General features: G+C 40.6%; 2 protein-coding genes across 8 annotated transcripts in view; both read right to left on the reverse strand.

Moving 5' to 3' along the window:
• The window catches only part of ppp2r5eb (protein phosphatase 2, regulatory subunit B', epsilon isoform b), a 54,976-nt gene extending 42,435 nt beyond the window's left edge, over positions 1 to 12,541 (reverse strand). For 2 of the 7 annotated variants that reach the window (XM_008283414.1, XM_008283413.1), the window contains exon 1: positions 12,187 to 12,541. Coding sequence is in view for 5 of the 7 variants with exons in the window: in XM_008283408.1 (XP_008281630.1) it covers positions 5,898 to 5,935 (38 nt within the window). In the remaining 2 variants the exon portion in view is untranslated. Of the gene's footprint in view, positions 1 to 5,897; positions 6,013 to 12,010 lie in introns of those variants that run through there. The other 5 variants (XM_008283411.1, XM_008283409.1, XM_008283408.1 and 2 more) reach the window with 3 other exon arrangements.
• Positions 12,542 to 14,790: 2,249 nt separating this feature from the next.
• On the reverse strand, positions 14,791 to 17,360 carry wdr89 (WD repeat domain 89). The gene is made up of 2 exons (XM_008283417.1): positions 17,299 to 17,360; positions 14,791 to 16,141 (listed from the first exon to the last, which is right to left on the reverse strand). The coding sequence occupies exon 2, from the start codon at positions 16,134 to 16,136 to the stop codon at positions 15,003 to 15,005; it is 1,134 nt and encodes a 377-aa protein (XP_008281639.1). The 5' UTR covers positions 16,137 to 16,141; positions 17,299 to 17,360; the 3' UTR covers positions 14,791 to 15,002.
• Between the last annotated feature and the right edge of the window lie 6,609 nt (positions 17,361 to 23,969).

The raw sequence follows: 23,969 nt of genomic DNA on the forward strand, positions 1-23,969 counted from the left end.
ATTATTATTATTATTATTATTCAGAAGAATCACGAGCTGATTATTAAATAAAATAATCATTCCTGTCATAATGTGCCATTATTGAATTTTGACCACTCTGGAGCTCTGCAGGTAGAAAAATAAATAACTTGTGACCTGCTAATAACGTCCCTGTGCTTAGATTTCATTTTATGTTATATTTCTAACCATAATAGAGCCTCAAACACCACAGATTATTAATCGGCCATAAATGAACCCTAACGTCATCTCTGTCTGACACAAGTTGAGGTTTTGTGTCCAACAAACAGTCCGACTGCTTTGTTTTGTTTTGTTTTGTTTTGTTGCACATGTAAACGGACAAACAGGAAACAACGCTGGCTTGTTGTTGTTGTTGTTTAGCTCTCCATCAGTCCATCTTCCTGCAGTTTTACTGGTCTCTCTCTCTCTACAGACCTGTACCGCCGAAGCGGAGCCTCGTTCTCCCAGCATGGGACTCGCCGTGGTCCAGCTACGGCAACACAAACAGAGTCCCGCAACACAAAGAGCGACGCAACAATGGAGCTGCTGGGCCGCAGCGGGAGGAAGCCGAGGAAGCGTCCGCTGCCGAGTGTTCGCCACTGATTACGTGTGAAGACAATAAATAGCTTCGGCAAACTGGCTTTTCAGGCGCTGACGACCAAAACAGGCCTCGGTAGTCGTCACACTTCTCACTGAGAACTCCGCCGGTGAGCCACACCCAGGAGGAAATGCCTGAAGGAGCGTCAAAGAGCAGGAGGAGGTTCTACGGGCCAGACGCCGGGCGGCCCGGACACAGAGGCCCAACAGGCACTACTACAGGTCTACACTGTAAAAATATGATCCTAAAAATCTGTCTGCAAGGTGGCCACAATAAAATATGAAACAGAGGATTATTCTAATGTTTAAAAACTGTGACAATAGCTGCTGCTGTCAAAAAATGGTTCTTGCAAAGCTGTAAATCTTCACAAATGGGTCTGAAATATAACACATTTAATTCCTCTTTTTGTTTTTTGTTTTTTAAATACTGCCCTAAGATACCAGGATACTATAGTTTTTAATATTAAATACACGAAAAACTAAAAAACAGGAAAATAATATCTTAAAACAGTACAAAAAAATTACAAATTGTAAAAATACTGGCAAATATTTATAAATTTTTTTAAAAATCCATGTGGACATTATTGACAGTTTTGGCTGGTATTTGTGCTTTTTTTTTTTTTTACAGTAAACAAGCGAACACGTTTATTTTCTGTGATTTTCTAGATATTATCTGTAATTAATCAAAACAGGAAAAATCTGTCACAAAACAAATGACAGCAAAATTTTTATTTTTTACCATTTAAAAAAGAAAATCTTAATATGCAACTTTTCTTACAAATTACAGCAAATATCTGTAAAATTATACAATTTTTTGCTTATTTTTGAAAAAGTTTTAAAAATGTAATTTTATGGTTAAAAACTGTTAAAAAAATGTCTTTAATAAAAACAGGTTTTAGATGCGAACATGTTTAGTTTTGGCCCTTTTTTTATTTTACACTTTACCTGTAAATGAGACTTTTTTCTAGATGTCTTTAATTAATCAAAACAGAAAAAATCTGTAAAATAAACAACAACAAAAAACTATGAAAACTTCAATTTTTAAATTAGTTTTTAGCATTTTTTAAAAACCTTAATATTTTAACTTTTCTTTCAAATAACAGCAAATATTTGTAAGATTATACATTTTTTTTATTTAAAAAATGTAATTTTATGGTTAAACGTTGTAAAAGAACAAAATCTCTGGTTATCAAAAAAAAAAAACAGGTTTTGATGTGGATGTTTTTTTGTTTTTGGCTGTTTTTTCACAGTTTACATGTAAATTAGACTTTTTTTTTGTGATTTCTTTAGAATATATGACCTGTAGTTTAACTAAACAGGGACAATCTGTCAAACAGTAAAGTGTAAAAACAATAAATAAATAAAATGACAGAAACACCAGACTGTCATTTGAAAGAAGTGGTTTTTCTTTTAAGTGACAGAGTTGTGTTTCTGTAACTGATTGGTTTGTTACATTTTGCTGTTTTACACATTTTCTCTGTTTTGTTAAATTACAAAACGTGCCACAAACATGTCAGTGTGAGCTGGCATGACAAGAACAGTTCCTTGAATCCTTAAAACCTGTCTGAAAATCAGGAACTTTCTCTGTGAAACTAAAGACAATATCTGGTAAATCACAGATAGTTAGAATTAACATGTGGATTGTGGTTTTTTATTGTATGTGTTGTTGAACAGGGAAAACTAACGTAACCTCCTAAACGTTCTTTCACAACGTCTGACTGTAAAATGACACATTAAACATGAGAACAGTGGTTCTTCTACACGTAGAACAATATTTATGACACATTAAAGCACGTCTGGCCGTCGACTTCACGACGACACACCTGCACAGGTAAGGGTTTGTTTAAACTCGGACCTCTCAGATGAAAAGACGTCTAATTAACTAATTAGTACAGCAGCTGATAGAAAAGTCTGTTAAACATCAAACCAACCCAACGCTGCTCTCGACCCTGACTTCAAACAGGACTGAACAAAACTACTTCCTGTGTTTTTAGCCTCAACGGGACACAAAGAGACGCCGATCAGATCCACAGCAGCTCAACAGGACGACGCTGAAGCCAGAGAAGAAACGAACTGGAGCTCAGGCCACAAAGAAAAGAAAAGTTATGTAATGAGCCGCTGCAGGCCGCTCTGCTGAGCTCACAGTCTGTCCAGTACCGGAGGAAACCAGCAGTCGGACGCCGTAATGGGCCGAACAGCTGATCGCCTGTCACCTGCTGCACTTTAAACTGATTAATGGCTGCAGAGAGGCAGCAGGACGGAGATAACAATCAGCGGTGATTAAGGAGACGCTGAGCGGCCTCGTCTCCACCACAGTCTGTACACACCGACATCAAACTGGGCTTTTGTTTCTTAACTATACAATGAAGTGGAAATAAGTCGCTGAACAGGAGTTAAACGCGTTTCCAGATCAGCAGCTCCTAAATCAACACGGTGGGGATTTTAATAACGCCTTTAACAGTTAACGAGCTTCAGGAAGCCAACGTTTTCGGTGCTAATCTGGGATTTTTCCAGACGCAAACCTGTGAATTCACTCAGACGCCCAGAAGTCGTACCGCCGATGTGAGTCTGATGTTTGGAGGAATGCAAAGTGGGTTTCAGTGCCGTTAAACCCACAGAAAGACTCGCTTTAGATGATCAGCTCATCCTCAGACGTTCATCCAGCTGCTGGTGGTCAAGTCAAAGCTCTGAACCAATCCGTTGGTTTATCGCTTCGTTCGGTCGATAACAATGATTCAGATTCAACTTCAACCGTCTAGATCAAAAACTACACCAGCAGGGTTTAAATTCAACAAAACTACACGACTAATCTGAGCAGGAAGCTGTAGAAACAAAATACATCGTTGGGTTTTTAACACCCGGGTGGTCCTGAACGCATCATGTGTCCAGTTGAGAATATGATCCAGATCGGAGCTTAAAAATCAGTTTTAAAAAAATAAATCATTTGCAACAGATTCTGTGAAAAACTAAAAATTCTACATTTCTTTACGAAACGCCACGACGGACTCAGCTGTGATTAACGGTCACGTGACAGAAATTCAGAGAGTCTTCAGGTTAAACTGCAGGCGGTGCTTCCAGAAGACAAGCTTAAGAACTAGTTTGGAGTAAAACAAAACATAACTGATGAATAAAATAAAGTGTAGTGAGGAGCAGGATACATGCTGCACGGTGAAACGTCTTTCTGGACCAGTGGTTCTCAAACCCCCAACATAACATCAGTTAGTGTTTGTGACGCCCAGTTTGAATTTTTACTATATCGTGAGTAATAACTGTGTTGTTCCTGTATTACTAAAAATTAATGTGTTAATCCCACATCTCTTTACATGAACGCGTTAATTTTCTGTTGAATTAACTGAATTTATTTCTGACAAATGAAAGGGGAAAAAAACATAAAAACTAAAGAAAATCATTCAAAAAAGAGCAAAACAGAATAATAATGTGTATAGTCAAATCATAACATTAAAAAGCCTGAAAAAGGAGTTGGAAGAAGTATACGCTTTTCATTTTGACAGCCCTAATACACATCTATTTGATAAATGTAGGCTTTATCTTTATTTTATTATTATTATTACAAAGACGTGGCGACCCCCTGAAATGATCTTGGGACCCCCATGAGGGTCCCAACCCCCAGTTTGAGAACCACTGAGCCAGAAAGTGAAAACGTTGAAGTGTAAATATCTAAACACGTACAGCGTGTAGCAGTTTCCCAGTGTGAATAAAACCTGTGGACACTCAGAAACTCTTTTAAAGTTTTGGGTGACACATAGAAGAAATCTGACTTCCTCCTCGTCAGAACCGTGTTTTAGTTTTCTCTCCGTCTTCATGTTTGCTCAGTTAAAAATGTGACAGAACTAAACCCGCCCAGAACCTGCTGCTGCTTTGGCTTCAGAGGGTTCATCAGTAAACGTGGGCTTAAACGCTTCATGTTCTACGTTTAGCTGAAATGAGCCGCGTTCTAATTAAATATTGTACAAACAACGGCTCCATGTTGGTCAAAAATCAGTCATATCCACCTGAAATCATTCATCCTGATAACACAATCAATAACGATGAACCTGACATCACGATTCACGCCAACAGGAAGCAGACTCAGCGTCACTTCCTGGTTTTTGCCTTTTAAACTCGATTTAAAAGCAAAAGCATGAGCGACGAACCACGACACCACACTGGAGCCTCTGGTTCACCTTCGCTCTGAGATTATCTCCAGATAAAGACTCTGACGTTCAGACAATCAGGTCTCCTCACCGCTGACCCGCAGCTCGGTTCTGGTTCCAGATCCTCCACAGTGAGCGTCTGCTGCTTTTATATCATCACAGGATTGATGTTGTTTGAGCTTTAACCGTTTATGAGACAATAAGAAGCAACTTCAAGACGTTTAAAACCGACTGTTTGAGCTCCAGCGATGAATTCTGGACTGAACTTCTGTCTAATCGACGTTGAATCTCGTCGCTAACATCACTGTTTTCTTCCTTCCTGTGAGGAGTTCAGCCGATATCAGAGCTGCAGCGACGAATTAACGAGAAACTACTCAGCAGCTAATTAGAGGATCGATTAACGAGGACAGACTGAAGAATTCCAGCTCCTTACATGTGAATATTTGATTCCTTTTTATGACTGAACGCCAACATTTCCTGACATTTTATAAACAAAACAACAAACTGATCATCCCAGAAACTAACCAACAAACCCTGCTGTGGTCGTTCGGTGGGATTTTGTGGTTGTTTGAGGTTTTTTTTGAGGAATTAAGGTTAAATCTGCTGATTATAGATTTCTAAATGTGAATGTTTTCTATTTCCGTTCCTCCTCTGTGACAGTGGACCGGTTCTGGAGCAAAAACATTGGTCAGCTTGACGTTTTATGGACTGAACAACTAATCGATAAATCCAGAAAACGATCGATCACTGAAGGTATCCGCCGCCGTTCGCGCTGCACGTGTTGTCATGGAGTTGGATAAATTCTGACTCGTGTTGAGATTCTTGGACCGAATCAGACCAAACGACACCAGAACACTGCTCTCAAACCAGACGTCCAACACAAACCTGACTTCACAGACTAGAATTCAACATTTTAACCATTCCAGAGACCAAACAGCTGACCAGTGAACCCAGAACCAGGCGACCCAGTGCCTCCAAACACCCTTGGACCTGACGCTCGTCTAGCTCTGCACCGGGCTGAGAACACACCATCGATCACATCAGCCGTCCTACTGCCTTAAACGACGCATCTACTCACCAGCAGAGCCGATTCTCTGCTGCTAACGGACCCCGACTCGCTGAACGCTTCGACCCGGCGGTTCTGCTCACCTGTGCAACGGGGCGCCGGAGTCCCCATGAACGACCATCAGTCCCGAGCCGGCGGCGCAGACGGCTAATGGCGACAGAGACACAGCGAGACGGGAGGCAGAGCGACAGTGAGCCGGCTGGTCGCTCAGGCAGCACCAAAGCCGATCCCTCCCACAACGCTTACATAAGAGGCCAGATGACATCCGAACGGGCCCGGGGAGGGTGGGATTAGAGGACCGGGAGGAAGGGGAGGGAGGGGAGGAAGAGGAGGGAGGGAGCCGGCGGTCGACGGGAAGTCAACAAACATGACGGCGGCACAGCGAACACGGCGTCCAGGAGGTGAACCGGAGCAGCAGAACCGAGGACGGAAACACAAGCAGCAGCAGCAGCAGCAGAAACCCGACAGAGCCGCGCTGTAGAACCAACTCCAGCCTGAATATCATGTCCACACTTCAGCTGAAGTCCAAAGTAAACGTACCAACAGCTGAGGGAGAAGCTGCTGCATCGTATTCATGACGACAAACAGGAAACAACATTAAAGCTAAAACCCACACAGCTCACTCTGCTGCTGCATCCACGTCTAATAATCTGCACTAAATAATCTGTCTAATGTCAGTGTTATTCTACTGATAAGATGCTATAAAGTAAAGAAAAAAAACTGTGAAAATCTAGCAGTAAAGTACTGTAATGGTCAGAAACTGTGAAAAAATATTAAATTAAAAATAACAGCAAATAAATGTAAATTACTAGTATTTTTTAGCTGATTTAAATGCAGTACAAAAAAAAAGAATGTGTAACTTTACAGTCACATTCTATGAAATCTCAATTTACTTTTTGTAAAAATTCAGCTTTTTCATGTGGACATTATTTACAGTTTTGTAATGATTATATATATATACATTCCTTTTTTGTTAATTTACTGATACTAATTAGTAAAATCACAGAAAAAAAATCTCAATTTATCCAAAACTGTATGTATATATATATATATTACAGTTTTTTTAATACTTCACATATTTTTATAACAGCATATATCTGTAAAATAATAATATTTTAGCTGATTTAAATAATGAAAATAGAAAGAAAATTTACATTTTATAAAATTCCGCTTTTTCATGTGGACATTTACAGTTTTCCCTGGTTTTTGTTTTTTTGAAGTAAATGAATATTTTTTCCTGTGAATTTACTAGCTATCATCTGTAAATAACCTAATTTAACATTTTGACAGTTTTCCAACACTTCACATATTTTAATAACAGCAAATATCTCTACAACAATCATATTTTAGTCAATTTAAATACTTTTTTTTTCAAATATAGAACTTTAGAGTAACACATTGTGAAAGAACAATTTGTAAAAATTCCAGTTTTTGATGGACATTATTTAAAGTTGTTTTCTCGGTTTGTGTGTAATTTAATACTTTTTTTCCTGTGATTTTAATAGTTATCTGTAATTTAACAAAATGGGATAAATCTTAAAAAAACAAAAAAAAAACTGTTCAAAAGTGATAACCAAAATGATGGTTTTTTTACAGTGAAGAATAATCCTGTAATCTAGTTATTTTTCATACTCAGAGGAACTTGTGCCATATCTACAGTTGAAATGAATATTTCATGTTTATTAAATCTTTTAAAGGATTTTCTTTACATTTATGTAAAGCAGGACTGAAACTAAGAATTATTGTTTATGATTAATTAATCTGTTAAATGTTTACTTGATCAGATATTTGGTCTCTAAAACATCCAAGATGACTGTTGTGTGTAAAGATGTTCAGTTTACTGTCACAGTCGGAGAAAAAGATGAAAATATTCACACTTAAAAAGCCAAAATCAGAGAATTTAGACATTTCTCCTTTAAAAAATAATTCCTCAAAGCAATTAATGGATTTACAAAATAATTGGCGATTCATTTAATGGTTAACAACTAATTGATTAATCACTGCAGCTCAGATTTACACACTCCTACCATCATCAATATTTTATTTATAATTGACACAAGATGTATGAACAAAGTGAAACAAAAAGATCAGCAGTGACTAAGAGCTGATACTGGCGGGAATTTCACGTTATTTTCACGACTGTTTAATCGACACATTTTCTTCTTGCTCACTTGTTTTATTTGAAAAAGTAATATTTTATGGACTTTATTTATCCCACAACTAACCAATAACCCATTAAGTTGATTTATTATCGCTTCGCCTATGAAGAGTTCTGACTCGTGGAGGCGGTTTAAACCCAGGTTTATTCTGTTTATTACTCACAAACTTTTAATTCTTACACCTGACTTAACCAAACTGCTGTTTTTTTCTCTCTGTTGTATTAATTACGGTGCAGATTATCGTTATCGACGAGCATCATGAGCTTCTGGTGAGCCACGAAACATCATTTATGTTAATGAAACTCTAAGAAATAAATTAAAACTCCGGTGAAACACTAGTTTTCCATCAACAGATGAACATTTGCTTTATGTAACGTCACAGATTTACTCAGAGTCGGACGTTTTCATGTTTCTGAGCAACAACACGACACTAACTGGATTAAATCCACATTTTTCTCATCAATCAAACTTCTGCTGCAGATGTTTCCTGATGTTCATGTTTATGACAGGAAGCTACAAAACATCGTTAAAATCTGGCTGCAACTAACAATGACTCTCGTTATGGATTAATATGAGGATTCTTTCTGCACCAATGGATCTAAAATCTGTTTTTGGATTCAACCTATTCGCTGTTTGCTTCTAAAAATGGTAGAAAAGTATTTTTAAAAATGTCGACCAGTGTTTCCCACGATGACATATGTTTTGTTTGCAACCCAAATATATTCAGTTTACTGTCAAAAATATAAAATATTCACATTTACTGGCTGTAACCTGAGACGTTTGGCTTTTTGTGTTTAAAGAAAAACCCAAACGGATCAACTGATGATCAAAACAGCTGCAGATTACTTTATTAGCTTCATTTATTCCTTATAAAAAAAATATGCACAACAGCCACAGTGATTATCTTTGGCTTATTAGTCAGTGTTTGGTCTATAAAATGTCCAAAAAAATAAAAAATAAATGTGTTGAACTAGCTGAAGATGACACACGTCTGGATTTGTCCAAACATATTCAGTTTACTGTCACAGAGGAGGAACGAAACGGAAATTATGCAGAAGCCGCAAGCAGAGAAATTTGACTTTAAAAATATATATATGCACTAAACGATTCTGAAAACGGTGGCAGATTCATTTATCAGCTTCATTTATTCCTAAAACGATGCAAAACATCTCAACATGTTGAGATTACCTCCATAGAGGAGGGGAAAAAAGAAAAATATTCACATGTACGAAGCTGCAATTACACGTTTTTCTTTTTGAAAAATCCTCAAACTAATGAACTGACTGTCAAAGTAATTGCTGATGAACTTATTAGCGGAGAACTAATCGATTAATGTGACTTTCAGCCAACTCTGCAGCTCCCAGGAGCCAGAATCCTCCAAACATGGAGCCTTTCATCGCAGCACATCATCACCACTACGACCCAACAACGGCGGGATTCTCTGATGAGCGCTCAAGTAAACCCCACGTCTCCGTCTCCAGAAGGCCTCCTGAACCCGGCAGCACGTCTAACCGGGGTGATTCATCCGCGCTGTAATTACGCCGTTTGCACAAACGAGCTCAGCTTGACTCTAAAAGGCGGCGATAAGGAGGCAGCGCCATAAACACGGCAGACTTTGGAAGGTAAACTGGACCTGCCCTCCGCCCCGGCTGACATTTAAACGCCTCGGCGACGAAGCGGAGCGAAAGGAAAACACACGTTCACAGGTGAGCCGTGCGACGCCACACCTGTCCTCTGATGGAAGGAGAAGTTAGAGAAAAACATCCCGTCAAAGAAAACACAAAAGGCACCTTGTACACACTCACATTTAAAGTTCACAGCAGAGTCTGGGGATTAAGAGTCGGGTTGTAGTTTAACTAAACCTGCATGACTGACTGGAATCAAATAAAAAAGATTAAATCCATTTACTGTGCAGGCTGGCGTTACATATTGACTTTTATCAGCAGCAAACAAAACCATAAACTAATTAAAACCACACGCTATGACTTATAAAACACATTCATCTGAATACGGTAAATAAGAAAGTTAAGACCAATAATATCATAGAAATACACACATTATATAAACAACAATAATACATAGAAGAAGTTTTTTACTATAATTATATTCAAGCTAGAATCCTGCACCGTCCTTACTGATGCGTTAACGTGCATTAATACACATTACAGCTGCAGGTGACGGAGCTCATTTAAGCCATTTTACTGACATTTTCCTCGGTTGGATGATTACGAGACAAAAGGCCACGTCTCCTACGGCGGCACAAAACATCCTGAAAGGGGTGGAAACCGTACTGGCACATTTCTGAAACTGTTTTATGCCACTTTGCATCTCTTTTTAACAGTTTTTCTTCTTGTTTTCCTTCATTTTCTGTCTCTTTCGCTCAGTTTGTTCCCTCTAACAGGAGTCCTGCATCTCTCTGGAGTGGTTTTTCTTTTTTTAGTCACTTTGCCTCTCTTTGTGATAGTTTTTTGTTCATTTTGCTCCCTTTCACAGGAGTCCTGTATTTCTCTGTAGTCATTTCGCTGCTTTTTAGAGAAGTTTTTAAACTTTTTAGTCACTTTGCATATTTGATTGACAGTTTTTGTCTCTTTCTGTCTCCTTTATAAGCCTTGTTTTGCATCTTATTGTCTTCACATTAAATCTCTGTTGCCGTTTTTTGCTCCTTTTTACAACAGTCTCACATCTCTAAAGGTGTTATACCTCTATTTGTTATTTTAAGTTGTTTTTTTGTCCGTTTGCACCTCTCTCTGGTCATTTTGCCTCATTTTGTTCTAGTTTAGGATTCCTCCGGGGATTTTTTGTGTCATTTTGCATTTGTCTGTAGTTGTTTTATTTCTCCTTGTTGTTGTTTTGCATCTGTTTGTTGTCATTTTGCATCCTTTAAAATCTCTTTGCATCTCTCGGTTATTGTTTTGTCGTCATTTTCGAGCAGGATTTCACGCTCTCTACCGGTTGTGCGTGTTTTATAAGCATCTTGCACGTGTTTTTGTGCACACTTGCAGTTGTTTTGCTCCTTTTTGTGGTCATTTTTAATCTCCAGTAATCAATTTGTGTCACGCTGTAGTTATTTAGACCCTGTTAATAGGAGTCTTGCATCCGTCGCGAGTTGTTTTCTGTCTATTTATGGCAATTTAGCTTCTTTTTATTATAATAATTTTGAGCTATTTTTAGACATTTTGCTTCCCTTTCAGTCAACTGGTGTCTCTCTCCAGTCGGTCTGCCTTGTTTTTAACTCTCTGTAGTAGTTTGTGCCTCACTGTGGTCGTTTTGTATTTTTTTCTGGTCATTTAATACTTTTTACAGGAGTCTTGTTTATCTCTGTAGTTGTTTTGTGTCTTTCTAAGAGTCGTTTTGCTGTTTTTGTTGTAATTTCCTGTCCCAAGCAAACACTTTGAGCGTCTTTCATTCAGATTGTGTGTCCCATTTGTCATCCTGCATCTCTGTGGCCGTTTGGATCCTTTTTACAAGAGTCTAGCTTTTCCCTGTAATAGGTTCGTGTCTATTTGTGCTGCGTTTGGCTCTTTTGTTGTCGTTTTGTGTCTCTAGTATGAAGTTTGTGTCTCTCCAACTGCCTGAGGTCAAAAATGAAGCCGATTGAGAGGGCTGGCGTTAGCTTGGCCATGTTGGGCCTGGCAGCAGCAGCAAGCAGCGTAATATTCAAAACTTGACAGCGCGATAGCCTCACTAACGTTAACTAGCTAGCAACGTTAGCTCCCCGATTAGGCGCTCCAAAGCGTCATTTAATGTTAGCTAGTTGTCTCCTCTTGGTGCAAAAAGCACCTAAATATTCCAAACGTGGAGACAGACCGAGCTTTTCACCAACGCTCTCGAGCTTTATTTCAAAACACGGCGTTTTAGGTAGCTAGCTAACGTTAGCGCTGCGGCTATCGCGGGTTAGCTTAAGTTGAACATGTAGCATTAGCTCATTAGCCGCCACCAGCTAGCTCTCAGTGCAAAAAGGAAACACAAGAAGCGGATCTAAAAACAGTGAAGTGATTAAATTTGAGTTCACATGAGTGCTAATAAGGTAACATTACCTGGGTGGGCTCGGGCGATCACCCATCATCCCAGATGTAAATACAGGGGCAGTGCTAATGCTGCTACCGTTAGCTAGCGCTCTCAGACTGACAGAGCGGCTGGGCTGGGAGACACACACCGTCCCGATCCCGACCCGAGCCCGACAAGCTGCAGCTCCAAGATCACAGTACTTTACCTTGATCCTCTGCGGTTCGCAACGGAGACGGCGGCGAGGAGTTTATCCTACGTTCGGAAAGCTACGAGGCTAAGTGTTAGGCTACCTCCAGCTCGGTGCGGACAGCCTTTCCCAAGCAGCGGCGGAGCAGCAGCAAAATCTCGGCCTGAAACAGCCAAACCCACGAGTGCCTTTTCCTTCCAACGGAGAGATCCTCAAACTCCCATTAATAGCAAAATATAAAACGATTAGACAAACGCAATTACATTCCTGTGAGTGCTGGAGCTGCTCGTGTGGCCCGGGCCCCTGGGTTTCGGTGTTTTCCTCGGGTCGTTCGTGGTTCGGGGCTGTTTCTTTTCACCCTATTGTCAACACTGCTGGGCTGAGACCATGGCACACATAACACAGACGCAGCGTAGCATGCTGGACGGGCCACAGTACACCTACGACGCTGATTGGCCGCCGGCGCCAATGTCGGGGGCTGCGATTGGACGGCACCGCCTGTCAATCAGCGCGGAGGCTGCGAGCTCGTCGGTTAGGTGGAGGAGGAGGAGAAGGGACAAGGGAAGAGATCGGGGCAGAAAGTGCGGAGCGAGTGTGTGCGGAGCCGCAAACAGCGTCCCGGAATGAGGCCGAACCAGTCCGAGGCCCTGCCCAGCGGCCCGCAGCCCGCCGTCTGCCGGCCGGTACACGGAGCGAAGCGACGCACGGAGGCTGGATTTGTGTGCAAGATTACAGGGGAAGGAGTTACATAACTGTAATGTACCAACCTGGTGCTGCAGGGACGGACATCAGGGGGCCCGCACGGAGCCCCTCTGGGTCCTGGGCGCGTTTAGGTCCTGTCCCCTCACTGTGGGTTCAGTTTTCATTACAATATACAGTCCTAGAAACAGGACGACCGTGAAGAAGGAGAAACATATCTTCTGTGCAGAATGACACAAATACAAACCATTAAAAAAGAAAAACTAAAGTTGAATTTCAACTTACAACCTTTTACCAAGTGTCCACAGGTGTTTCCAACACTGGAGGAATAAATGATGCTGCCCATTGATTATTATTATTATTGCTTGCTTTTTACTATTCACATTTTTTTCGACAAAATCAGAGTTTTTCACACATAACAAAGATGTTCCTCCATGCTGGATGTTTCTCCAACAACTGGCTCCTCTGTTCACTGGTTCTGATCCATGCTGCATTTAGTTTATTGTAAAATGATTGTAAAATGATTTGGAATAAATTCACTATTCTAAGGTTCAGTTTGGTTATTTTTCCTGACAGGTCGTTGCACATTAATAGTTCACAGTTGGTCAGAAAGCTGTATCGTCTCATTTTGCTGTCTCTTTTAGATAGTTTTCTCTCCTGTCTTTTTTGCATCTCATTTTCACTCTGTGGTTGTTTTGTCTCTTTTTGAGTCCTTTTGCATCTCTCTCTAGTCATTTTTTCTTATTTTGTTGTAGCTTTGCATCTTCCTGGAGTCGTTTTGCTGCTTTTTGTCATCTTTGTTTGCTTTGTTTTGTTGTTTTCTGTCTCTTGGTAGTCAGTATTTTTATTTACCACCAGTTTTAACTAGATGTAGCTTTTCTCTCCATGTCACAGCCAAAAACACTCCAGCAGATGTTTGAACAGCTGTACTGGTTGGACACCACATCGCTTATTACAAATTCCTGCTTGTGTCAGAAAGGAAAAACACACTCCAGCTTTAAAACCCTGCAGGGAAACTCCCAGAAATACCGTTTTATTAATGTGCAGATGATGACTCAGCCCGTTCCATCACCGTCACTGAAAAATCCATCAATGATTAAAAACCAGAGAAGAAGTGAGTCACTGAGTTTTTACAGTGACCGAGGTCCAGCTGCAGCCGTTTCACTGCGGCCGGTCCAGAGCGCCGACTTTCAGGAAGCTGGAAAGCTTCGATCGCTACTACTTTTACAGGAGAAATGAACAAAAAACAGTTCATTTAAATATAAAAACTGGGCTCCGGTTTCATTCTGTACAGAAAACAACATGTGTTTTAGTGTTTTATTGTCTCAAATTACACAAAATCAGTTCCAAAGCACATTAAAGTCCATCAAAGACAGTTAATATATTTATTTTTATCTCCTTTTACAGACGAGAGTGATTCTGTTTCTGCACAGAAGACGTCGCTGAGTTTTTTCTTTGTTCAGTTTCCACAGAGCTGCAGGACTTTACGTTGATTCATCCATCATCTCTCCACCTTAATCCTCACTAGGGTCATGGGGGGCTGGAGTCTATCCCAGCTGACCCAGGGTGAAGGCAGGGGACACCCTGGACAGGTAACCAGTCTATCACAGGGCTACACTTAGAGACAGACAACCAAGCACACTCACATTCACACCTACGGACAATTTAGAATCACCAATTAACCTCAACATGTTTCTGGACTGTGTGGGAGGAAGCTGGAGAACCCAGAGAGAACCCACGCTGCACGTGGAGAGCATGGAGACTCCACGTAGAAAGATCCCGGATGTCCTCACCGGGACGCCAACTGGCGACCTTCTAGCTGTGAAGCGATGATGATAACCAGCGACCCACCTGGCAGCCCCTTTGTTGATTCACGTACATTGAAAAACAAGACAGCAGATAAAAAAACACACAGACTGCTGCTCAGAGTTCAGAGGTTTAAATTAATGTGTTTTATGTTCACGTCAGTGAGGCAGAAAAGGTTCAATTCAAACAACATGGAGTCAAATTCACATCTTAACACGAGTCCTACAGGTTTAAAGTCGACTGCTTTATTTCAAAACAGTGAAAATGGGAAGATGGCAGCGACTATGAAATGCTGAAACTTGACAAGTCCGTTTGTGACCCAGAAGCGTCTACGCCGTCTTCTCTCGCTGGTATCTGTGTTTCTTGTGCGGCCTGGATTTGAGTCTCAAAGCCGATTCGCTCTTCATCGATTCCTTCCTCCCCGCCGTTAGCTCCTCCCCTCCTGGTTTCCACAGCAACAGCTGAGCGTCCTCCCCCCCGGTGACCAGCGCCTCCCCCTCAGCGTCCCACAGGAAGCAGCGCACCGTGGAGGCGTGGCCGCCCTGCAGGCTCCGCAGCAGCCGCAGCCCGCCGCCGTCGCAACGCATCAGGTGCAGCTCGCCGCTCTTCATCCCGCCCACCACCAGCAGAAGCCCCGCCCCCTCCAGCCACCGCCCACCCACCAGGTAGTCCACGCTACCGCCGCCTGGCAGCAGCGGCAGGCCGCGGGCATCGGCGGCGCTGAACACGGTGAGCGGCTCATCGCTGTCCAGCTGGCTCAGGTCCCACAGGTGCAGCCCCTCGTCGTGGCTCAGGCACAGCAGCTGGTCCAGGTCAGGTCCGGACCAGCAGACGGCGCTGGCCGACGAGTCGCTGTTGCAGGTGGCGAGCAGCGCCTCGTCCTCCGGGCCGCGGCTCAGGTCGAACACGTTGACCAGGCCATCAGTGGAGCCGGACGCCAGCCGGTCCTTGTCCCGGGGGTGGAAGCGCACCTGAGTGATGTCATCACTGTGTGACTCGGAGTAAACCCCGAGCGGGTCGGCACCGGGCTTCCGTCGGTCCCAGAACACCAGGAAGCTGTCCTCATCGCTCACCTGCTCGGTTCCGGCGCACAGCAGAGCATCGCTGCAGCTCAGGTCGAAGCTGCAGAAGCTGTGAGACGCGTCACTCCTGAACGTCTGAACAGCGTCGGAGCTGCGGCGCCGGACGTCCCAGACTCGGACCGAGCCGTCGGCAGAACCGGAGAACAGCAGGTCAGGGGAGGAGCGAGCGAAGGTGACGCCGCAGATTGGCCCGGTGTGACCGCGAAGCTCCCCCAGTGGCCGCAGAGTGTCTCTGTCGTGGAGGTGGACGGAGAAGTTGGAGCAGGAAACCGCCAGCAGGCCGCCGGGCTGCAGCGCCACGTCCAGCAGGTAGGTGGGTTCTTCTGGACGGGACCGCCGGGTTACCGACAGAACCTTCAGCTGCTCCTCCAAGGCCTCCATAGAACCTGCAGAGTCACAAAGACACTGAGGAAATGGACCAAAGACGGAAAACTCAGAGCCGATCTGATGTTTTCATCAATCAGCAGCTCCACCTCTGATCTGCTGATTATTGGTCGATATTTTTATTCATCAGTTATTGATTAAACAATTAAATGACGTCATCGCTCCTATTTCTATCGTACATATTCAGTTATAGAAAGCCGTTTTTATGAAGTAACTTAGTTACGAATGACAGCTTCTTTGCTGTCACATGTTGTTAATATATAACATTTAAGTGATATCGGTTCCAGATATCAGTTATTGATCGTTCCTCACATCAGTTTTCAGTATCAGCCCAAAATAAAAAAAAGTCGATCCTCAGCTCCAACTTAGAAATTTTGTCTTTTAAGTCTCTGAACTCCAAAACATGCCAGCGGGTCTCAAAGGCGCCTCATGTTTGAAGAAAAAAACTACCATTTATCATCAGCTGCAAGAGCAACGTGTCAGGAGGAAAACGGCCTATATGAATGAAACTGGTCCTTAAAAGCTGTTTTAACCTATAAAGTAGAACTTTATTGGTTATGATGTTGGGTACAAAGCAGGTACAATAAAGCGGAGACATGAGGATAATTACTTTCTCCTAGGAATTTGTCTGTTCAAGGTTTTATTACGTTTCCTGCAATAAATCTCCAGCAAGACTCAATTCAAAATTTTGGTTATTTAAAGTTTTCTTGCTTTTTTTGACACTTATGTGCAACAGAGCTCACCACTTACAGATTTTCACAAACAACTGGATTCGACTTAGTAATTCGGCATTAATTCAATCCAGCAAACAGTGATCATTCAAGATTATTGATCACCATTGTTTAGCACTAGCAAGCTATTTTCCACAGGTTTCTTCCCACAAAATAAAAATGTATATCGTTTAGCTGCTAAGATTTCGAGCCGAATGATGCAGCACATCATCAGCTTGAACCCTGTTCTAAGTTTTAAATAAATCACAGCGGTATACTTGAAATGAAGCAAGATAACATTAAATATGTAGAATTTTCAATGGAGTTTGGTGTTGTGTTGAGCTCATAATAAAGACACGTGCACCAATGAATCCCTGTTCGCTGCTGTTTGTGTCTCTCGGTGTTTTGTGTTTTAAAAAGCGTCGTGTGTAGTTAAATCATCTACATACCTGCTAGAACTTTCCACCCATGAAGGAAAAACAGCGGCACGTTTTTCACGTTAACGTCTCTGAAACTCGTCCGTCGCCATTTTGGACGAAACTCAGCTTCGCGTTGAAAGATTTAAAGACGAAAATTAACACAAATCTTCATTAAATCTCTCGTTAAACACAATAATAAATAAAACGACGCCGCTTTTAGTCAGAAATCACACATGGCGGAAGAGCTCGGTGTCACAGCGTTTACTGTCCGGGCGGAACCTTCGCTTCAGAGTTTGTATCCGCCCGTGTTGGACAAACGGAATTCTGAATAATTTTCGTTTAATAAGTGATTGATAAAATGTGGAAGTGTTTGAATTTGAGACTTGATTTAGTTTCTTATGAGTCAAACTGAGGAAATATTCATCTCTTTAACGCCATTTGTGTCTTTTGGGGTAATTTTGCGTGTTTTTGTGTTCATTTTGTGTCTCTGTGTTGATTTTGTGTCCTTCTGTGGACATTTGACCACATTTTGTGTTCATTTTTGCATCGTCTGTCTTAATTTTTTTTTAACCTAAACGTTCATTTTGTTCTTCTTTGTCATCATTTTGGCACACTTTCATGCTAAGTGTGTAACTTTCTGTGGTCATTTTGCATATTTTGTGATAATATTAAATTTTGTGTCGTCATTTCGTGTCTCTTTCTGGTTATTTTTGCAAATTTGTGCCCATTTTGTGTCGATTTTTTCAACTTTTGTGGTAGATTTGCTGTGTTTGTATTCACTTTGTGTCTCTTTGTCATCATTCTACATCTTTTTATGGTCATTTTATGTCTCTTTTGCTTGTTTTTGTGCACTTTGTGTCGATGTGTCATCATTTTGCATGTGATTTGTCATGTTGAGATTAGTGGTGCTGATTTCTGCATCTGTTGTGGCCATTTTGCATCGTTTTTGCATGTTTTTTGTGGTTATGTTGCATCTCTGTGGTGGTAGCAGGACTGTTTGTGATAATTTTTTGTTCTTTTGAGGTGAATTTGTCATATTTGGTATCACTTTGCATCAGTTTGTCATCATTTTCTATCTTTTTTGTGGTTATTTTACATGTTTGTTTGTTTGTTTTTTTATGTCCCTCTGTCACCATTTTGTGATTCATAACAGTGATTTTTCATTTTTTGTGTTATCATTTTGTGGCTCCTTGCGGCTATTTTTGTAAATTTGTGCCCATTTTGTTTTTGTTTTTTTTTTGTAGATATGCTGTGTTTGTGTTCACTTTATGTCTCTTTGTCATTATTTTCCATCTTTTTATGGTAATTTTTGCATGTTTTTGTGTTCACTTTGTATCTACTTGTCATCATTTTGCATGGTATTTTGTCATTTTGTGTCCCTCTGTGGTCAGTTTGGGATTTCTGGTGGTGATTTTGTGGCCATTTTGTGTCTGATTGTCATCATTTTTGCACGTTTTTGTGGTCGTTGTCTGATTGTTTGTCAGACTTTTGGGATCTTTTGTGACAAATTTGTAATATTGGCTGTCTTTGTGTCTCTGTCATAACTTCCTTCTTTTGTGTGGTTATTTTGCATGTTTTTTTGTAATTTTGAGTCCCTCTGGCATCATTTTGTTGTTGATAGTGCTGATTTTCATATAATATCTCTTTTGTTGTCAGTTTATGTCTCTTTGTGGTAATTTTTCATAATTTTGTGGTCATTTTGTTTCTTTTTCGGGGATTTCTGCATTTCAGTTTTGTAATTTCGTCTCCCATTGTGAACATTTTACAACTCCTAGTGATCATTCTGCATCCTTTCAGGTAATTCTGCATCTCTTTGGCTTCTCTGATTCACAGGTTTGATATAAAAATGTGAGTTTTTGCTGCAGATTTCCAGATTTCACTCCGACCTGATGATGAAAACAGAAACAAGTTGTGTTTGCAGATCCTCTGACGTGTTTTTGATCCACAGAACTCAGAGTTTGTCCTCAAGGTGTCAGATATCAGGCTGAAGGTCGGAGAGTTAAAGCAGGAGTAAGGATTAAATGTGTCGCATGTAGTTAATGAGGGCGTCCAGCAGGTGGCAGCAGCAGCACAAACAGAAACAGCATCTGAGGCCTTGAAGTTGATTCAAGTTTCCATCTGAAGTAAAACCTGCATCTGTTCAACTGCTGCAGGAGAAACGACACAAACTGTTGTTATTTCACCTGCATTTAGAGCTTCAGGGTTTGAGTTAAATCCCTCCTGATGTTGCTCAGATCTTCACTTCTGATTAAAACAAATCTGCTGCAGCTCCGTCTCATCGTTTGTGTTCGTTTGCGATCATTTTAGATCTTTTTTTATGACAATCTGTTGATATTTTGTGTCTGTTTTGAGTCTTTTTGAGGACTTTTGAGTCTCATTGTGATTATTTCATATCGTTTTGTGATCATTCTGCATCTTTTTGTGTTTATTTTTAAATCTTTTTTGTGTTATTTTGTTGTGTTTTTGGGGCAATTTTGTGTGTCTGTGGTCAATTTTGCATTATTTTGTGTCTTTTTCTGGTCATTTGTCATGATTTTATGATAATCTGTGGATATTTTGTGTCTGTTTTGAGTCTTTTTGTGATTATTTCATATCGTTTTGTGATCATTCAGCATCTTTTTTTGTTTAGTTTTTGCGTTTTGTGATCATTTAGAATATTTTAGTGGTAACTGTGTGTCTCTGTGGTCCCTTTGCAGCATTCTGTGTTAATTTTGTGTCTTACTGTGCTATTTTGTCTGTTTCAGGTCATTTTATGTTAATTTTACATCTTTTTTGTGGTAATTTTTTGTCTTCACTGTCGTTTTATGTCTCTGTGATAGTTTTTGAGGTTATTTTTTTTATCTTATTGTGGTGTTTTGGGGGGTTTTTTGGTCGTCATTTTGAATTTCTTTGCAGCAAGTTTGTGTCTCTGTGGTATTTTTGCATCATTTCGTGTTAATTTCGTGTCAGTTTGTGATTATTTTGTGCCTCTTTCTGATCCTTTTGCATGTTTTTGTGTTAATTTTGTCTAATTGTGCTCATCTTGCATAATTTTGGGGTGATTTTGTTTCTCTTTCTGTTAATTTTGCATTTTTTTATCGTCATATTTCCTTTTTGTGTGTCATTCTGCGTCTTTTCATGCTCACTTTGTGTCTTTTTGTGGTAATTCTTCACTTAGAAACGTTAAAGTCGCTGCTGAAAACTCTTCTTGTCGGCCTCCAAGTCGAGCTCGACTTCATCTTTTATTGTTGTGACTTTCCGTTCTTTCATTTTATTGTGTTTTTTATTCACATGATTGTGTTTTCTCTGCTGTTCCTTCAGCTCGGTTCAGCTCTTGTTGTCTTTAATGTGCTTTATAAATAAATGTGACCTTGTTTCTGGTCAAAGCAGCTGCAGTTTGGTCACAGATGAATCAGAGTCTGTTGGTTCGACATCAGGCCTGCGAGGAAACGTCCAGCCGACAGGTTGGCAAACACTCACATGATCAAACCCAAATGTTCTTTCAGACAGTTTCCAGGCAGCGAAACAGAAAAATATAAAGTTTATGAGCAGATCAACATGTGGAGCTGATTTCTACGACGGTAATGTTTGTATCTGAGTTCAGTAAATTCAGAAATACGCAATAAAAAGACAAACATAAACACAACTATTAGCAGCTGAACAGTCCAAAGAAAATTAGTCAGCTGATGACAAACAGAAGTTAGTTTTAGATGAACAGCTTTTACTTTAGTACAAGAAGCAAAGCCTCCATGAAAATCCTGCAACACCTTCAAAAAGTCCATAAAAAGTTTTAAAAGTTTTCTCCTTTTTAGTGCTTTTTAACATTGAATCAAGGTCGATTTAATTTGGCTTGTTTGACAAGAATTTACCCCAAAAAATATTCTTTCATGTCAAAGTGGCTCACCTACTTCAACACGAGTGTAGTGAAGAATCACAATGTGAAGCACGGTGGTGGCAGCATCATGATGTGAAGCACGGTGGTGGCAGCGTCATGATGTGAAGCACGGCGGTGGCAGCGTCATGACGTGAAGGACGGTGGTGGCAGCATCATGACGTGAAGCACGGCGGTGGCAGCGTCATGACGTGAAGCACGGTGGTGGCAGCATCATGATGTGAAGCATGGTGGTGGCAGCATCATGATGTGAAGCACGGTGGTGGCAGCATCATGATGTGAAGCACGGTGGTGGCAGCATCATGATGTGGGGATCTTCTCAGCAGCAGTCCTGGAAGGCTTGTCAAGGTAAAATGAATGCAATAACAGGGGAGAACTTCAAATGAGGCTGAATACTTTAATAGGTACTATATACTGCAAGTATCAGAACTAAAAGTACTCACTGGGGTCAGAAAGTTCTCATTTCAAATTAGCATAAAAAGTAAAATACTTGCATGAAGAACTCTGAACTAAAGCTAGCTGCAGTTTTTTCTGTTTAATAAAATAGTTCTAACGTCTGAAATATCTCGTAGTTGTATTCTTATAACTTTCATATTTCCAGTTTATTTTATATTTGCAGTATTTCATCGAGGAGTTGAAATGATTTATTTTTTTAAACACCACAAACTGAGGAGAAGCAGCTTCGTTATTTCAGTTCATCATCATTTTTATTTCAGTTAATTTCACCCAAACAGAAACAAGAGTCTCGTTTCGAATCAACAACAAAATCTGCAGGTTTGTATAGAATAAAAAAATACTGTGAAACTGCATAAAAGGTTCACATCCGTCACAACAACACGACAGGAATCATGAGGGTTCGATTAGAAATGAATCATCTGACACAGGCGGTTCTCCTGATTCTGGAACAAAACCTCTGAAGGAGAAAAAAAGACACCAACTGTTGGAATCGAACGTGAAAATTAAGTTTTGAGCTTCGGCAACTCGCTGAAACCTTAAAAATCTGGAAACTGGAAACTTTTCCGCAGCTACAAAGTGCAAAAGGCAAAAAGACACAGCGAGTTCAAATCCTGAACGACGAAGGCACTGAAGAGAGAGCTCGGCTACAGTTCAAACGTTTGGTCAACGGAGACGTAAAAACCCGATGGCAGAGTCGACCTCGGTACCGGAGACCTCAACCGCTCAGTGAAACCGAAGAAATACGAGTTCACGTTTTATGACCAGAAGCACCAAATCCTCCAGTCTGAGAAGCAAAAACCAGAAAATATTCAACAATTCTACTCTTAAAAAATTCATGTATTTGGAAATTTTTAGGATGAATTTGAAAAACAAACAAATTCCAGGTTTTAACACATTTTCAGTTCTGCTTTAACAGGTTTATAATTAATACTTGGACTTTAAACGCCATCTCATAAGAAATATAATTCATGAGTAGGATATATTTAGAGTTTTATTATTTTGATCAGAGGACAAAATGTTAAATTTTTAGATCACAACGAGTATATTTAGGATTTTATAAAATGTTGTGATTGTAATAAATGTTGTTTTTTTCTTTTTTGAAAAACTGGGATTCAATCAAAACTAAAGATAGAATTAAAACAACTGAATATGGGATCATATCGGATTTATGAGGACTTCTGGTGTTTTACCAGAAACAAGAATATGGTTTATATCAACCAGATGTTAAGATTATAAAAAATAAAAAGGTCACAGATGATAACCTATTGAGAAGCTGCACTGATGTGAAGCACGGCGGTGGCAGCATCATGACGTGAAGCACGGTGGTGGCAGCATCATGATGAAGCACGGTGGTGGCAGCGTCATGATGAAGCACGGCGGTGGCAGCATCATGACGTGAAGCACGGTGGTGGCAGCATCATGATGTGGGGATGCATCAGCCCTGGAAGGCTTGTAAAGGCAGAGGGTGAAATGAATAGAATCAGGTTTATGACATTTTTAGATTGTTGTAATCCCCCAAAATGAATTTGGATTACATAAAATTAAAAAGGTCACAGATTATTTGGCAGTTCTTCAAATTATTTTAGTCAAAAATGGGACAAAAAAAGGAAATAAATTAATAAACAAACCAAATAGTTATAAAATAAAGTAAAATAAAGCGTTATAACAAATTTTAGGTTTTCACCAAATAGCAAATCATGAAATATTGTGAAAAAAAATATTAAAACTAATTTATTCGTCCATCAGGAGGACAAAACGTCACATTCTGAGGTTTTTACGGTTTAGTTTGACTCCTGGAGGTCGACTCTGCTCAGACGGCTGGAATGAAATGTTCACACTGTGTCTCATTAAACACAGAAACGCCGTCGACGTCATCGCAGCTCAGAGCTCGAAGGTCGAACGTCGTCTTTGTCCGTCGACTCGACAAACTTCACAAAAACCCGACGACGAACACGAGCGGAGCCGAGCAGCAGGTTGAATGGATCCGACTAAACGTTTCTGTGTCTGGTTTTAAACTGAACTTATCGGAAACTTTGACTTTACAGCCGCAGCAACAAACTGAACAAACAGAGAAGCAATAAAACGACAATAAAAGCTGCTGCTGCTGCTTTAAATGCCGGCAGGCGATTGTGAAAATATGAAAAGCAATAAATGTGCCACAGAATCATAAAATAACTTCATCTAGTCGCAGCGATGGCAGGAATATGTGCAGGTCTTCTATCTGAGCTACAGAAAAGCTGAAAAACGACCAAACATTCACCCGATTGCAGCTGAACCGACTTAAAATCCGCTTTAAGTTCAGTTTGTCGCGTTGGACCGACTTCCTGCTCGGCTCGGGGGGGGGGGGGCAGTGCATTCTGGGAACAGTGCATCA

The sequence above is a fragment of the Stegastes partitus genome, unplaced genomic scaffold (genome assembly GCF_000690725.1).
Source record: "Stegastes partitus isolate 25-593 unplaced genomic scaffold, Stegastes_partitus-1.0.2 Scaffold310, whole genome shotgun sequence".
Lineage (NCBI taxonomy): Eukaryota > Metazoa > Chordata > Actinopteri > Pomacentridae > Stegastes > Stegastes partitus.

What these genes read in the sequence shown, in the direction of transcription:
- wdr89 (XM_008283417.1), bottom strand. Translation starts at nt 16,136, where the DNA reads ATGGAGGCCTTGGAGGAGCAGCTGAAGGTTCTGTCGGTAACCCGGCGG.